General features: G+C 44.4%; 1 protein-coding gene across 1 annotated transcript in view; it reads right to left on the bottom strand.

Moving 5' to 3' along the window:
* The window catches only part of LOC112225789 (ethanolamine-phosphate cytidylyltransferase-like), a 38,999-nt gene extending 22,206 nt beyond the window's left edge, over positions 1-16,793 (bottom strand). Inside the window, exons 1-2 of the mRNA XM_042315429.1 lie at positions 16,434-16,793; positions 2,492-2,580 (exon numbers count right to left, since the gene is read on the bottom strand). Of these exons, the coding sequence (XP_042171363.1) occupies positions 2,492-2,580; positions 16,434-16,555 (211 nt within the window). The 5' untranslated portion in view covers positions 16,556-16,793. The remainder of the gene's footprint in view (positions 1-2,491; positions 2,581-16,433) is intronic.
* Positions 16,794-18,727: the final 1,934 nt, after the last annotated feature.

The following is an 18,727-nucleotide window of genomic DNA, read 5'->3' as shown; positions in this document are numbered from 1 at the left end:
TATGTTTGTTTTCTTCCATGTGTAACTCTGTGTTGTTGTATGTGTTGTTATCTTGGCCAGGTCGCAATTGTAAATGAGAACTTGTTCTCAACTGTCCTACCTGGTTAAATAAAGGTGAAATATATATTTTTTTAAATAGACGAGTCATAAACAGATAGTGTCCTGAACGTCTTGACAGGATAAGGTACACTCAGCAAGACGTTGCAACCAACAGCACAGAAAATAGTAGGCTAGAGCATCAAAAGACTGGACCACCAGGCTGCTACAGTAGATAGTGTGATGGACTCAAACAATAGCAAAGTGTGTACAACAACATAGGGGTGGATATACTGTATGACCGCCAACACTTGATTGACTGTGAACTTATTTCAATAAAGTGAAATAATCCAGCCAGGTCCCAGAACTGTTTGTGTTGTCTGCCAAATTAACCCCTGTGCTCATCGGCATGCCTTGCCATAGAAGTTGGCAAGACAGCACAAATAGATCTGGGTCCAGGCTAGAAATGATCAATGTGGGTAAGACAAGGGCTTTACAGTCTGTGTATATCTTTTAGCAAAGTCATCAAAACTGGATGTGACAATGACCTTGTCTGTTATAAACCTAAGGGGGGGAGAGAAATACATGACCAGCTGTATAATAGTTTTACACTGACTGTACAGTACATTATCCACACTGTAGCAGAGATAATCCATTATCACGCCTCTCGCCTCTCTCTCTCACCTCTTCCCCCCCCCTCTCTCTCTGTGATAGAGAGGTTATAGCCTACTATATATGTGCTCCTTTGTCCCTGACAGACCAGTGTGTGAGGCTCTATTGTTTGAGTTAAGCCATGTAGTTCTGGGTTATGGTAAACACTGACATGGCGCCCGTCGCACAGTGTGTCTGTCGGTCCCAGTGTCAGAGTGCCCTAGTGTGCCATGGGAGGCTGTGATGTGTTGTTGTGTCCCAGCCACTGTTTGGGCCCCTGTGTTACTACTGTCACAACAGTCGCAAGATCTTACAGCACACAAGTGGCTCGTGTTCATTAGGAAACGCAATGAAAAACAGGTAGTCCATCCAGGTAGTCCATCCTTGTTTCAGTCTGTTTTTATTTAATTTAGTGCCTAATGAACACAACTCTGGTGTCTGATGGTGATGAGTTATTAAAGCAGTGGGAGGCTGGCCGCCCGACACCTCCCCATGTCAGGCTGAAGGGTTTGGGAGAGAAGGAGGAGAGAGATGGGGTCTGGTGGTGATGAGTTATTAAAGCAGTGGGAGGCTGGCCACCCGACACCTCCCCATGTCAGGCTGAAGGGTTTGGGAGAGAAGGAGGAGAGAGATGGGGTCTGGTGGTGATGAGTTATTAAAGCAGTGGGAGGCTGGCCACCCGACACCTCCCCATGTCAGGCTGAAGGGTTTGGGAGAGAAGGGGGTCTGGAGGAGAGAGATGGGGTCTGGTGGGAGATGAGTTATTAAAGCAGTGGGAGGCTGGGCACCCGACACCTCCCCATGTCAGGCTGAAGGGTTTGGGAGAGAAGGAGGAGAGAGATGGGGTCTGGTGGGAGATGAGTTATTAAAGCAGTGGGAGGCTGGCCGCCCGACACCTCCCCATGTCAGGCTGAAGGGTTTGGGAGAGAAGGAGGAGAGAGATGGGGTCTGGTGGGAGATGAGTTATTAAAGCAGTGGGAGGCTGGGCACCCGACACCTCCCCATGTCAGGCTGAAGGGTTTGGGAGAGAAGGAGGAGAGAGATGGGGTCTGGTGGGAGATGAGTTATTAAAGCAGTGGGAGGCTGGGCACCCGACACCTCCCCATGTCAGGCTGAAGGGTTTGGGAGAGAAGGAGGAGAGAGATCGGGTCTGGTGGGAGATGCTTTGGTGTGTGTGTGTGTTTGGGGGGTGTTGGCTCTGCGTTGAGGTGATGCAGGTCAGGTCTGGTTGGGGTCTTGGTTGGGGTAGGAGATGTAATGGGGGACTGGTATTGGCAGTTGAGGGCTGAAAGGATGAGGTCACTATGCTGGGTCTGGGCATCTGAGGGGATTGGTAGGTGGTGGTTATTCCATGGAGGTCAGGGCCACATTCATTAGGGCCCACAACGGAAATTAACCATTCTTATTGGACAAGGTAACGCCTGGTATTGGTCCAGGTAACTCCTCCCTGTTTCCATCCATTTTCTTACGTTGTGCTTAATGAATACAACCCCTGGTATGATGGAGACTCTCCTGTTGCATGTTGGGACTGGAACCCAACCCTGGTGTGATGGAGGCTCTCCTGTTGCATGCTGGGACTTGAACCCCAACCCTGGTGTGATGGAGGCTCTCCTGTTGCATGCTGGAACTGGAACCCCAACCCTGGTGTGACGGAGGCTCCTCTGTTGCATGCTGGGACGTGAACCCCAGCCCTGGTGTGATGGAGGCTCCTCTGTTGCATGCTGGGACTTGAACCCCAGCCCTGGTGTGATGGAGGCTCCCCTGTTGCATGCTGGGACTGGAACCCCAACCCTGAAGCTCTTACCGTCTGTGTGTACTCCAACGATGAGGTAATCTCCCATGGCCTTGGCCTGCCGCAGCTGGTTGGAGTGACCATAATGGACCATGTCATAGCTAGAGGAAGGATAACAAAGCCACAGTTAATACTAGGGAGCATTCATAGGGTCAGTTTCCAAGACACAGATTAAGCCTATTCCTGGACTGAGAATGTTTTGTAAAATAGGAGTAGGCTTAATCTGGTTCTGGGAAACCTGTCTAAAATGTACATCTAGTACCACCAAACTAACAGTCAGAGAAACAGAGTCACTACATCCACAGTAGCCATGGAGACGAGCACTGAGCACTCCATCGGTAGCTGATTAGATTATAGCCCAGATTGGGACTCAGGTTGGTACAGAGTAATCTAGCACGGTGATGACTAACAGGTGGACATTAGCATTAGCCTGCTATCACTCAAACTGCTGACATGACAGGCCCTGCAGTGGTTTGGTGTCTGTTCCGGCTCCTCACTCAGTGGTGGTTGAGGTACAGGTACAGTGAGAATTAGCACAGCAAGTGGTAATGTTATATTGTAGGCCCCCTGATGTATGGATTTATAAAGCCTTTATAACAGCTACATAAGACATACCATTTGTCATAGTCAGTCATAAACATAATGAACCATGGTATTAGATACAATGAAGCTTGTCATAATGGGTACTATAGATGACAGGACGCTGTTGTCCCGTGTAGAGGTTGACCAATTATGATTTTTTTAACGCCGATACCAATACCGATTGTTGGAGGACCAAAAAAACTGATACCGATTAATCGTCCAATTTTTATATCTATATATATATATATATATATATTTATATATTTGTAATAATGACAATTAACACTGAACACTTATTTTTTAACTTAAAATAATACATAAATAAAATCTATTTAGTTTCAAATAAATAATGACACGTTCAATTTGGTTTAAATAATGCAAAAACAAAGTGTTGGAGAAGAAATTAAAAGTGCAATATATGTAAAAAAGCTAACGTTTCAGTTCCTTGCTCAGAACATATGAAAGCTGGTGGTTCAATATTCCCACTTCTTCAATATTCCCAGTTAAGAAGTTTTAGGTTGTAGTTATTTTAGGAATTATGAAGCATCGACTATTTCTCTCTATACCATTTGTATTTCATATACCTTTGACTATTGAATGTTCTTATAGGCACTTTAGTATTGCCAGCCTAATCTCGGGAGTAGATAGGCTTAAAGTTATAAACAGCGCTGTGTTTCAGAGCTGCTGGCAAACGCAGTAAAGTGCTGTTTGAATGAATGCTTACGAGCCTGCTGCTGCCTACCACGGCTCAGTCAGACTGCTCTATCAAATATCAAATCATAGACTTAATTATAATATAATAAACACAGAAATACGAGCCTATGGTCATTAATATGGTCACATCTGGAAACTATCATTTAGAAAACAAAACGTTTATTCTTTCAGTGAAATACGGACCGTTGCGTATTTTATCGAACAGGTGGCATCCATCAGTCTAAATATTCCTGTTACATTGCACAACCTTCAATGTTATATCATAATTATGTAAAATTCTGGCAAATTAGTTTGCAACGAGCCGGGCAGCCCAAACTGTTGCATATACCCTGACTCTGCGTGCAATGAATGCAAGAAAAGTAACATAATTTCCCTAGTTAATATTGCCTGCTAACATGAATGTCTTTTAACTAAATATGCAGGTTTAAAAAAATATACTTCTGTGTTTTAAGAAAGGCGTTGATGTTTATGTTTCGTGAAACATTTGTGCAAAGATTGTGCTTTTTTCGGCAATGCACTTTTGTTAAATCATCAGCCGTTTGGCGAGGTTAAAGTAGGCTGTGAATTGATGATAAATTAACAGGCACCGCATTGATTATATGCAACGCAGGACAAGTTAGTTAACCTAGTAATTTCATCAACCATGTGTAGTTAACTAGTGATTATGTGAAGATTGATTGTTTTTTACAAGATAAGTTTAATGCTAGCTAGCAACTTACCTTGGCTCCTTGCAGCCACAAGGTCCTTTTGAAGCTGCACTCGCGTAACAGGTGGTCAGCCTGCCAAGCCGTTTCCTCGTGGAGTGCAATGTAATCGGCCATAATCGGCGTCCAAAAAGGCTGATTACCGATTGTTATGAAAACTTGAAATCGGCCCTAATTAATCGCACATGCCGTCTAATCGGTCGACCTCTAGTCCTGTGACCTCTTTTGGATTGATCACTTTCCCCATTCCATTCCCCAGGCCCACCAGGGTTACATCTGACCCTACGAGGTCCGGAGCCTGCTGGTTCTGTTCTACCTGATCCTTATTCCACCCACCTGGTGTCCCAGGTCTAAATCAGTCCCTGGCTAGAGGGGGGAAATGGAAAAAAGCAGTGGAACTGGCTTCCAAGTTGAGTTGAATTTCAGGGCTATAACTTCCATTATGTGACAAATGACATCATAGTCTCTTCAGTAGCTTGTTATAGCAAAACTGGAATAGCACATTTGTAGTCATGTAACCTGTGTTATAGAGGCACTTGACATAAAGGCACATTGCCTACAGTAAAGTATTAGAGAGAAAGTTGAAACCTGGAGATTTCTTATCGCCAGTAAAATGTGTAATGGTACATCAACTGTAGTAATTTGACTGATCATAAAAATGGATCAAATCAGTCATAAACCATTTACAACTACTGTACATGACCTGATTGCTTTCGCTGCTATAAAATGTCATCGAAATAGAGCTGTCACGATTTAGAGATGTCCAGCCCAGAGCAGTAAGAGAATCTCATGTTGCTAAGTAGCCTGCCTGTCTAAGGGGTAGGGCAGTGATGACACAGTGAACCCCTGAACCATGGTGTGATGTGGTCGTATCACTATACACTGCAGACTGCTCTTGTTCCTACTTCCTACTGCCCTTAAGTGAACTTTCAAGATGGACCACTTAATGTTATCACTTTTTTATCAGCTTTCTTTCCCACGTGGCATTTTTTATTGTTGATTTATTTAACCTTTATTTAACTAGGCAAGTCAGTTATCAACGGTATTGAATGTTAAATGAACACGTTGTATGTTGCGACCAAAAGGACATTGTTTTGTGTGTGATGACTGAACAGCATAAGCAGTCCCTGACCGTTCAGACGTTTTGTTCACACTGTCTGTTAGAGGAATGGAATCCACATGCTTGTTCTAAATAGGGGGCTTAATGTGACTACTGAGTGTGGCTGGTCAGGCCAGAAGTAGTGTGTGTGTGTGTCTGTGTCTGTGTGTGTGTAAGGAGACTGAGACAAAGGACTAAGGGTTACATAAGAGACTATTCTTGTGAGAGAGGCCCTGCAGTCCTAGGCTTGGTGTCCATGTCTCTCTGCCTGCCTGTATATCTGCCTGTCTGCCTGTCTGCCCTTGGACAGTGTAACCCAGGAACGCTAGGTGGTTTGAAAGGTGGCCTGGCCTGGGGTGATGCTGCTCCTGTTGTTGTTTTTTAGCGGGGTAGGAATCACCAGAGGATCACAGGACGTGATGAAATATTAAGTAGTGTGGCAAGGTCAGCTAGCAGACAGGCACCCAAATAGCACCAGAGCTGTTTGACAATAACGCCAGCTAGGTTCTAGTAGAGAATGGTAGAGTGGTACAATAACACCAGCTAGGTTCTAGTAGAGAATAGTAGAGTGGTACAATAACATCAGCTAGGTTCTAGTAGAGAATGGTAGAGTGGTACAATAACACCAGCTAGGTTCTAGTAGAGAATGGTAGAGTGGTACAATAACTCCAGCTAGGTCCTCATAGAGAATGACACAGTGGTATTGGGATAGCACAGCAAGGAGTGCACAACTAAAGAGATAAACGATAGATATACAGAATCACTATAATAAGGTAAACAGGATAAAATGGAACAAATCTGTGGTAAAAATAGTCAAATAGAATAACTATAATAATGTAAAGATATCTTTAAGTCTACACCATGTCACATGTGTTTACAAAGTAACCTTACTGTGTTTTTTTAACTGACATATTTTCAAATATACAATCGCTAAGTGTTTGTGCACTTACTGTACATTTAAATTGATAGATTGAGCATCAATGTCTAAAATCAATCATGTACTCCATTTTGGGGCAATCATGTACTCCATTTTGGGGCAATCATGTCATTAAGGGGATCCATTAACTGTTTTTTGACAGAGAGCACTATCAGAGGAAGTAGACAGACAACAGAGAGCACTATCAGAGGAAGTAGACAGACAACAGAGAGCACTATCAGAGGAAGTAGACAGACAACAGAGAGCACTATCAGAGGAAGTAGACAGACAACAGAGAGCACTATCAGAGGAAGTAGACAGACAACAGAGAGCACTATCAGAGGAAGTAGACAGACAACAGAGAGCACTATCAGAGGAAGTAGACAGACAACAGAGAGCACTATCAGAGGAAGTAGACAGACAACAGAGAGCACTATCAGAGGAAGTAGACAGACAACAGAGAGCACTATCAGAGGAAGTAGACAGACAACAGAGAGCACTATCAGAGGAAGTAGACAGACAACAGAGAGCACTATCAGAGGAAGTAGACAGACAACAGAGAGCACTATCAGAGGAAGTAGACAGACAACAGAGAGCACTATCAGAGGAAGTAGACAGACAACAGAGAGCACTATCAGAGGAAGTAGACAGACAGACAACAGAGAGCACTATCAGAGGAAGTAGACAGACAACAGAGAGCACTATCAGAGGAAGTAGACAGACAACAGAGAGCACTATCAGAGGAAGTAGACAGACAACAGAGAGCACTATCAGAGGAAGTAGACAGACAACAGAGAGCACTATCAGAGGAAGTAGACAGACAACAGAAGAGCACTATCAGAGGAAGTAGACAGACAACAGAGAGCACTATCAGAGGAAGTAGACAGACAACAGAAGAGCACAAGCCCCCCCCAAAAAAGTCCCAAGACCATCTAATTTCCATTACTGGCTGATACCAGTCCTCCTGACTTCAGAGTCTGGCTGATACCAGTCCTCCTGACTTCAGAGTCTGGCTGATACCAGTCCTCCTGACTTCAGAGTCTGGCTGATACCAGTTTTCCTGACTTCAGAGTCTGGCTGATACCAGTCCTCCTGACTTCAGAGTCTGGCTGATACCAGTCCTCCTGACTTCAGAGTCTGGCTGATACCAGTCCTCCTGACTTCAGAGTCTGGCTGATACCAGTCCTCCTGTCCTCCAAGTGTCTTCCCCTTGTTTAACAACCATTGGGTTTTCAAATCCAAACAACCAGAGCTCTCAACCCCCAATATATATATTTTTTGAAAGAACCAATCAATATGCCTACTCTGAGACGGATCAAATATAAAACTATAACTACTGGCTTTCCAAACCATTGGGGCACAGCGCACTGTGTACAACGTGGGTCTGTACAACGTGGGTCTGTACAACGTGGGTCTGTACAATGTGGGTCTGCACAACGTGGGTCTGTACAACGTGGGTCTGTACAACGTGGGTCTGTACAACGTGGGTCTGACAACGTGGGTCTGTACAACGTGGGTCTGACAACGTGGGTCTGCCCAAAAAAGGTCTGTACAACGTGGGTCTGTTTCAACGTGGGTCTGATACAACGTGGGTCTGACAACGGGTCTGTACAACGTGGGTCTGTACAACGTGGGTCTGGCTGAACGTCCTCTGACAAGAGTGGGTCTGATACAACGTGGGTCTGACAACGTGGTCTGGCTGAACGTCCTCTGACAACGTGGTCTGGCTGATAACGTGGGTCTGACTTCAACGTGGGTCTGTACAACGTGGGTCTGCACAACGTGGGTCTGTACAACATGGGTCTGCACAACGTGGGTCTACACGTCAGCCAGGCTAGCAACCCTCCAGCAAGACGGCCCAAACATTTGTTCTCGTTTTTCTTGTTGTTCAAATCTTTTTTAAATTTTTTTATTTATTTCACCTTTATTTAACCAGGTAGGCTAGTTGAGAACAAGTTCTCATTTACAACTGCGACCTGGCCAAGATAAAGCATAGCAGTGTGAGCAGACAACACAGAGTTACACATGGAATAAACAATTAACAAGTCAATAACACAGTAGAAAACAAATATAAAGTCTATATACAATGGCTGCAAAAGGCATGAGGAGGTAGACGGATAGTTACAATTTTGCAGATTAACACTGGGTGATAAATGATCAGATGGTCATGTACAGGTAGAGATATTGGTGTGCAAAAGAGCAGAAAAGTAAATAAATAAAAACAGTATGGGGATGAGGTAGGTGAAAATGGGTGGGCTATTTACCAATAGACTATGTACAGCTGCAGCGATCGGTTAGCTGTACAACAGATAGCTGATGTTTGAAGTTGGTGAGGGAGATAAAAGTCTCCAACTTCAGCGATTTTTCTGGTTCCAGTCACAGGCAGCAGAGTACTGGAACTGGCGGCCAAATGAGGTGTTGGCTTTAGGGATGATCAGTGAGATACACCTGCTGGTGCGCGTGCTACGGATGGGTGTTGCCATCGTGACCAGTGAACTGAGATAAGGCGGAGCTTTACCTAGCATGGACTTGTAGATGACCTGGAGCCAGTGGGTTTGGCGACGAATATGTAGCGAGGGCCAGCCGACTAGAGCATACAAGTCGCAGTGGTGGGTGGTATAAGGTGCTTTAGTGACAAAACGGATGGCACTGTGATATACTGCATCCAGTTTGCTGAGTAGAGTGTTGGAAGCCATTTTGTAGATGACATCGCCGCTTTGTTTGATGCCTGTGTCTAATGGTTTCTTGTATTTACCACAAATACTTCATATGATATCGCTCTCAGAAAGATAATCTATGCTGTTATTAAAATGTGCTTGGATATACTATCTATACATGATATACCATGTACCATAGATACAGTGCCTTGCGAAAGTATTCGGCCCCCTTGAACTTTGCGACCTTTTGCCACATTTCAGGCTTCAAACATAAAGATATAAAACTGTATTTTTTTGTGAAGAATCAACAACAAGTGGGACACAATCATGAAGTGGAACGACATTTATTGGATATTTCAAACTTTTTTAACAAATCAAAAACTGAAAAATTGGGCGTGCAAAATTATTCAGCCCCTTTACTTTCAGTGCAGCAAACTCTCTCCAGAAGTTCAGCGAGGATCTCTGAATGATCCAATGTTGACCTGAATGACTAATGATGATAAATACAATCCACCTGTGTGTAATCAAGTCTCCGTATAAATGCACCTGCACTGTGATAGTCTCAGAGGTCCGTTAAAAGCGCAGAGAGCATCATGAAGAACAAGGAACACACCAGGCAGGTCCGAGATACTGTTGTGAAGAAGTTTAAAGCCGGATTTGGATACAAAAAGATTTCCCAAGCTTTAAACATCCCAAGGAGCACTGTGCAAGCGATAATATTGAAATGGAAGGAGTATCAGACCACTGCAAATCTACCAAGACCTGGCCATCCCTCTAAACTTTCAGCTCATACAAGGAGAAGACTGATCAGAGATGCAGCCAAGAGGCCCATGATCACTCTGGATGAACTGCAGAGATCTACAGCTGAGGTGGGAGACTCTGTCCATAGGACAACAATCAGTCGTATATTGCACAAATCTGGCCTTTATGGAAGAGTGGCAAGAAGAAAGCCATTTCTTAAAGATATCCATAAAAAGTGTTGTTTAAAGTTTGCCACAAGCCACCTGGGAGACACACCAAACATGTGGAAGAAGGTGCTCTGGTCAGATGAAACCAAAATTTAACTTTTTGGCAACAATGCAAAACGTTATGTTTGGCGTAAAAGCAACACAGCTCATCACCCTGAACACATCATCCCCACTGTCAAACATGGTGGTGGCAGCATCATGGTTTGGGCCTGCTTTCCTTCAGCAGGGACAGGGAAGATGGTTAAAATTGATGGGAAGATGGATGGAGCCAAATACAGGACCATTCTGGAAGAAAACCTGATGGAGTCTGCAAAAGACCTGAGACTGGGGATATGCTGACAGACATCCCCTCAGAATGACTCTTCCTCTGACAGATTATAACTACTGGGGATTTACTGACAGACATCATCTCAGAATGACTCTTCCCTGACTGAGATTATTACTACTGACAGACATCATCTCAGAATGACTCTTCCTCTGACAGATTATTACTACTGACAGACATCATCTCAGAATGACTCTTCCCCTGACTGAGATTATTACTACTGACAGAAATCCCCTCAGAATGACTCTTCCTCTGACAGATTATTACTACTGGGGATTTACTGACAGACATCACCTCAGAATGACTCTTCCTCTGACTGAGATTATTTCTACTGGGGATATGCTGACAGACATCACCTCAGAATGACTCCTCCCCTGACTGAGATTATTACTACTGGGGATATACTGACAGACATCACCTCAGAATGACTCCTCCCCTGACTGAGATTATTACTACTGGGGATTTACTGACAGACATCACCTCAGAATGACTCCTCACCTGACTGAGATTGTAAACTGAATGTTTATAGGCTGTGTTCTGGGTCGTCTTCATTAGGGCACACACGTTTTCAAACATTTTGCAACGGTAAATGAAAATGAGCATCCAGGTAGTCCCTTCCTGTTTCAGTATGTTTTTTCCTTCTGATTGTTGCCTAATGAACACAACACAGCCTGGCAGCAGCTATGTGAAAGCCTGAGTGAGGAGTGTCAGTGGACTTTAGAGCTCAGTTGACGATGTTGCTAACTTGGACCCTGGCTAACTTCTGTCACTGGAAACCAATTAAGAACAGAATGTCTCAAACTTCAACCCTAAAGGCAGGACAGGGTCTAGATTAGGGTTGCAAAATAAATTCCCTGGTTTTCCAGAAACCCTGTTTGAATTCTGGATTTCCTGTTTATTCCCTCCTGATTCCATGAATCCTCCAACAGGGATTCTGGGAAAACCAGAGAATTTATTGAAAGTTCACAGAATTTTGCAACCCTACAATATCTAGTCCGGATAGATAGTCAAACAGACAAGGTCTCACTGACACTGACAAGTGACACTCCAACAATTGATAGTTCAGCAGATTTAAGGCAGGATTCAATCAGATCAAGAGTTAACTAGTTAACGGCACAGCTGATGTTTTGGTGGTGTCGGAGGTGTAACTGCATTAGAGCCGTCAAAGCAGAATGTCTTCTCGTGTGGTCATTGTCACACAGCCACACCCCTCCCACTCGTGTTACAAGTTCAGAATGAGTAAATGTAGGCAATTTCGGAAAAAAATTACACTCAAATTGAAAATCACAAAACAAAATGATGAGGATTTCTATCAGCCTAATAGAGGGGCAGATGACAGCTCACATTCCAGTGCTCAAACTTCTAAACAAGTTAGGATTTCTCTTAATGCGAATTCATGCACCCAATGGCAATGTCCGCTTGTGGATTTGCCACTTGTGGATTTGACAGCTCTCACTTCCAACACTGCCAAAACAACTGCCATGTGGGTCTTGGCTAGCGCAGATCTGACAGAATCTAGCCTAAAGTCTCACTTCCAACACTGCCAAAACAACTGCCATGTGGGTCTTGGCTAGCGCAGATCTGACAGAATCTAGCCTAAAGTCTCACTTCCAACACTGCCAAAACAACTGCCATGTGGGTCTTGGCTAGCGCAGATCTGACACAATCTAAAGTCTCACTTCCAACACTGCCAAAACAGATGTGGGTCTTGGCTATCTGAAGAATCTAGCCTCTCACTTCCAACACTGCCAAAACAACTGCCATGTGGGTCTTGGCTACACTGCCAAAAGTCTCAAACACTGCCAAAACAACTGCCATGGGTCTTGGCTAGCGCAGATCTGACAGAATCTAGCCTAAACTGTCTCACTTCAGAATCAACACTGCCAAAACAACTGCCATGTGGGTCTTGGCTAGCGCAGATCTGACAGAATCTAGCCTAAAGTCTCACTTCCAACACTGCCAAAACAACTGCCATGTGGGTCTTGGCTAGCGCAGATCTGACAGAATCTAGCCTAAAGTCTCACTTCCAACACTGCCAAAACAACTGCCATGTGGGTCTTGGCTAGCGCAGATCTGACAGAATCTAAAGTCTCACTGACAAACAAATATATATTTCCTTTCCTGAGTCAATCTGCCCAGTGCTGCTCCTAGGGCCTGCTACAGCTGATGCTGCTAGATGTCAACAAGAATATGGTGATGCTGCTGCAATGTATGGCCAAACAATGTACTGTATTTAGTGAGGACAGACGAGTGAGTCCGCAGGGCATGAACTTTCATGGACATGGCAGGTGTGGGCCGAGGGGTTAGAAGGGTTAGTGAAATGAGCTCTGTTGACACAGGCACGCTTTGGGAACTCACCCCACCGATTAATATTCTGGCATCCGAAACATTCTGCAACATTCCATCTAACCACGGCTAGGTGGCTGCACCCAAAATTACTGGAATTCTCCCAGAGAAAGCCACCGTAATGCTGATCTTCACACGCATGAATTCAAAGCGTGTTTTCTTTCCTACTTTCCTGACGTGGGTCAGGTTCATGTCCTGTAGCTTCTGACTCTGCCCCAGGGAGAGATTGTGTGTGGCAGTGTTTCTCATGGCAGAAACAGTCGACAATGTCAGTGTTTAGTTTCCACACACTACCACTCCGTTTTGAAAGAACCTCTGACCACGGAACAATGGCAGGCTTGTTAGTGTTTCCGCTGCCCGCGCGCTCGGCTGCTTCATAAGCAGGTTACAACACTGAGGAAGAGGGTGCTGTGGTTTACACGCCTACAGCAAGTCACAGTGGGTGTCAGGGAGGTGCAGTGAGTTATAGTGCAGGTCTATGGGGTGCTGTTTGTAACATGCTGCATTTTGTGAAAACTATGAATTCCGTGCAACAAAATACAAACATGCAAAGAAATGTAGCATACAACAAACGCCCTTGTTCCTGGAAAGAGGGACAGATGTAGAAGACTTCAGAGTGCTGACACTGTACTCTGAAGTGTGTTGGAAGGAATGTGGACTGTTGACACTGGGTATTATCTCAGAGGTCCCTCTTCCTGTCTTGAATTACCTGACTTTTGGTGGTATTTAGGTGGTATTACCTGCACTGTGTACATGAATCCACAGGTAATTCTAGATCAAATATCCGAAATCCACAGCAAAAGAAGTAGAGTCAAGTTGTACACTCATACAATAGTGTTCAACTGCAAACCGCAATTCGGGGCATTCCTGCATGTGGGCAATCCTGTAACTGCAGGAACGCCCCCCCCCAAGCATCCCATTGGTTCCTTCATGAACATCCCCCATCGAACATCCCATTCATTCCTGCATGAACGCCCCCTTCGAGCACCCTATTGGTTCCTGCATGAACACCCCCTTCGAGCACCCTATTGGTTCCTGCATGAACGCCCCCTTCGAGCACCCTATTGGTTCCTGCATGAACGCCCCCTTCGAGCACCCTACTGGTTCCTGCATGAACGCCCCCTTCGAGCACCCTATTGGTTCCTGCATGAACGCCCCCTTCGAGCACCCTATTGGTTCCTGCATGAACGCCCCCCTTCGAGCACCCTATTGGTTCCTGCATGAACACCCCCTTCGAGCACCCTATTGGTTCCTGCATGAACACCCCCTTCGAGCACCCTACTGGTTCCTGCATGAACGCCCCCTTCGAGCACCCTATTGGTTCCTGCATGAACGCCCCCTTCGAGCACCGTATTGGTTCCTGCATGAACGCCCCCTTCGAGCACCCTATTGGTTCCTGGATGAACGCCCCCTTCGAGCACCCTATTGGTTCCTGCATGAACGCCCTCCTTCGAGCACCCTATTGGTTCCTGCATGAACGCCCCCTTCCTGAGCACCCTATTGGTTCCTGCATGAACGCCCCCTTCGAGCACCCTATTGGTTCCTGCATGAACGCCCCCTTCGAGCACCCTATTGGTTCCTGCATGAACGCCCCCTTCGAGCACCCTATTGGTTCCTGCATGAACCCTATTGGTTCCTGCATGAACGCCCCCTTCGAGCACCCTATTGGTTCCTGCATGAACACCCCCTTCGAGCACCCTATTGGTTCCTGCATGAACACCCCCTTCGAGCACCCTATTGGTTCCTGCATGAACACCCCCTTCGAGCACCCTATTGGTTCCTGCATGAACACCCCCTTCGAGCACCCTATTGGTTCCTGCATGAATGCCCCCTGCAAGAATGCCCCCTTCGAGCACCCTATTGGTTCCTGCATGAACACCCCCCTTCGAGCACCCTATTGGTTCCTGCATGAACGCCCCCCTTCGAGCACCCTATTGGTTCCTGCATGAACACCGGGAGGCTAGGGCAACACTGTGTGCTAGAGCAATACTGTGTGCTAGTTAAATAACTAGTTAGCGACACCGTGTGCTAGCTTGCTAGTTAGCTAGTACATGGTGTCGCCCCCGCCTGCTGTGTACCGGATTTTAAAAAACGTGCTTGGCAGGAGGGGTTTGAAGGACACTATCTACCGGTCGTCCAAGCCTCCCCACTAGCACAGCAGATTGGAAACTAGGGCAACACCATGTACTAGCTAGCTTGATATTCTGAACAAAAATATAAACACAACATGTAGTGTTGGTCCCATGTTTCATGAGCTAAAATAAAAGATCCCAGATTTATTTCATACGCACAAAAAACATATTTCTCTCAAATTTTGTGCACAAATTTGTTTACATCCCTGTTAGGGAACATTTCTCCTTTACCAAGATAATCTACCCACTTCACAGGTGTGGCATATCAAGAAGCTTATCAAACAGCATGATCATTACACAGTCCCCTTATGCTGGGGACAATAAAAGGCCACTCTAAAATGTGCAGCTTTGTCACACAACACAATGCCACAGATGTATCAAGTTTGAGGGAGCGTGCAATTGGCATGCTAACTGCAGGAATGTCCACCAGAGTTGTTGCCAGAGAAATTAATGTCAATTTCTCTACCATAAGCCGCCTCCAATGGGGTTTTAGAGAATTTGGAAGTATGTCCAACCGGCCTCACCACCACAGACCACGTGTAACCATGCCAGCCCAGGACCTCCACATCCGGCTTCTTCACCTGCGGGATCATCTGAGACCAGGCACCCAGACAGCTGATGAAACTGAGGAGTACTCAGTACTCAGTTTCATCATTCTGATTGAAAACAGAGTCCACCTGCTGTGTAAGGGAGTCCTCCTTGGGACTAGCTGGCTAAGCTAGCACACGGTGTACTCCTCTCCCACCTGCTGAACACCTGCCCTCACCGTCGTTACCTGAACTGCGGGAAAACAGTGCCTGTCAGGCAAGGGATGAAGTACACTAGCTACCGTTGTCACCCCACCCCTTCTTCTGTGGCGTTTATCGGTGGCTGGCATCCAACGTTATTGTGCATTAACGCCACCAACTGTACTGGAGCTCCCTACCTCCTGCTTCTCCCAAACTTAAACATTTACCAATATAAGTATAAAGGGGGGTTCCTGCAGATGCAGGAACGTCCACATGCAGGAACACCCCGAATTGCCGGGCACAATTGCACCCTTCTCCACTTGTATGCACACTATGCGTGAATGCAGTTTGCCTAGGCTACGGTCGCCGTGCATAGCCTACCCTATCGCTCGAATAAGATGCAAAGTGAATACCCTGGTGGCATGTCGCCATTACTGAGAGTAAGACTGGTAGGTAAACATACCTGGCATGTGATGCGGCAGCCTATTGAAACGCCTTTCTGTTTTGACAGGCGGGATGCCGACGGAATGGAACAAGCATGTTTATGGCAGTATTTCTAAGAAGTGCATTGGCTATGGACGGTTCACTGAACATCAGATACATGGTGAAATGATGCTACGTTTTCCCCACATTCAAATATACAATCTTTGAAATGTACTATATTTGTGTAAGTATCATAGAGGTGGGCATGCCTCATTTAATTGTATGCATGCCCAGGGCAACAATGTAGCCACACAGGCCTTATATCTAGCTGTCACTGTAATGTTATTCTGTATCACTCACCACCCGTCACACCACACCCGGATGGTTCGTCTTCTCTTCTCCGGACTGCAAGCTGTAGCGCCGAGGTTCGTCCCTGCATCTTTCCCTGTTGTGTTCATTGGGTGATGTCCGTTCTTGATCATTTTGTGCACGAAAAGACTACGATGATATTATATATGATATTTCAACGTAGCCTATATCCTGGACAAGCAACCCCTAATAATAGCACGAACGAAGACACAAATATACCTGCACCGTTCGATTTTATGTATAGGCTTTGTCTAGTGTATGTCCCTTTGCAGGATAGCCGGTTTCTGCATAGAAGTGACGCCTGAGCAGCAGAACCGTGGGACAACGCCTCCTATCCCGGGGAAGTGGCGTCACATGGCATTGGATCGTACGATGACTGCTAGTGGATAGCCGACATATTGTTACATAATAGAGGCATGCTCCACTGTCATGTGATTAGATCTGGATTTACATGTAAGGCTAACCACATTAAGAATATAGTTACAGTGTGAAATTAAAATGAAATAGAAGAGGACATCTGGTCCCTGTTCTTCACATTCATTGTTTAACATATAGGCTACAATAGGCTACATCCATAATCCATCAAATAGCAGGTCCCAGAGCCTGCAAGTCCCTTAGAATAGAATATAACCTACATAAATACAACAGAATAGACACATGTCGAATAGAAAAGTAACGTATAGAATATAATATACACATATAGAATATAATAAACACTTATAAAATAGAACAGAATACACATGTATAGAATAGAATACAATATACACCTATAGAATAGAATATACACTTATTCCTATAGAATAGAATACAATATACGCCTATAGAATAGAATACAATATACACATATGCCTGTAGAATAGAATAGAATATACATGTATAGTATAGAATCAAATATACACATATAGAATAGAAAATACACATATACCCATAGAATATAGTATAGAATATAAACCTATATAATAATATATAAACATATGGAATAAAATTGAAAATACACACAGAATATAATATATACACATAGAATAGAATATACACTTATAGAATCAAATTGAATATATACGTATAGAATATATAGGTACAGAATATAACATACACATATACCTGTAGAATATAATATAATATACACCTATAGAATATACATATATTGAATAGAATATACACATATAGAATAGACTAGAATCTACACATATACCTGTAGAATAGAAGAAAATATATACGTAAATAATAAAATAGAATGTATAGAATAGAATATACACATATAGAATAGAATATACATGTATAGAATAGAATATACACGTATAGAATAGAATATACACATATAGAATAGAATATACACGTATAGAATAGAATATACACATATAGAATAGAATATACACTTCAGAATAGAATATACACGTTTAGAATAAAATATACACATCTAGAATCAAATAGAATATACATATATAGCTGTAGTTCACTGTTTCACAATTCCAGTGGGTCAGAAGTTTACATACACTAAGTTGACTGTGCCTTTAAACAGCTTGGAAAATTTCAGAAAATGATGTCATGGCTTTAGAAGCTTCTGATAGGCTAATTGACATCATTTGAGTCAATTGGAGGTGTACCTGTGGACGTATTTCAAGGCCTACCTTCAAACTCAGTGCCTCTTTGCTTGACATCATGGGAAAATCAAAAGAATTCAGCCAAGACCTCAGAAAAAAATTGTAGACCTCCACAAGTCAAACGCCTGAAGGTACCATGTTCATCTGTACAAACAATAGTGCGCAAGTACAAACACCATGGGACCACGCAGCCATCATACCGCTCAGGAAGAAGACGTGTTCTGTCTCCTAGAGATGAACGTACTTTGGTGCGAAAAGTGCAAATCAATCCCAGAACAACAGCAAAGGACCTTGTGAAGATGCTGGAGGAAATGGGTGAATGTATGTCCACAGTAAAACGAGTCCTATATCGACATAACCTGAAAGGCCGCTCAGCAAGGAAGAGGCCAATGCTCCAAAACCTCCATAAAAAAGCCAGACTACTGTTTGCAACTGCACATGGGGACAAAGATCGTACTTTTTGGAGAAATGTCCTCTGGTCTGATGAAACAAAAATAGAACTGTTTGATCATAATGACCATCGTTATGTTTGGAGGAAAAAGGTGGACGCTTGCAAGCCGAAGAACACCATCCCAACCGTGAAGCACGGGAGTGGCAGCATCATGTTGTGGGGTTGATTTGCTGCAGGAGGGACTGGTGCACTTCACAAAATAGATGGCATCATGAGGTAGGAAAATGATGTGG

The sequence above is a fragment of the Oncorhynchus tshawytscha genome, unplaced genomic scaffold (assembly GCF_018296145.1).
Source record: "Oncorhynchus tshawytscha isolate Ot180627B unplaced genomic scaffold, Otsh_v2.0 Un_contig_14971_pilon_pilon, whole genome shotgun sequence".
NCBI classification, from domain to species: Eukaryota; Metazoa; Chordata; class Actinopteri; order Salmoniformes; family Salmonidae; genus Oncorhynchus; species Oncorhynchus tshawytscha.
Note: the sequence above shows the minus strand (reverse complement) of the source record. Positions and strands in the feature narration are given on the sequence as shown.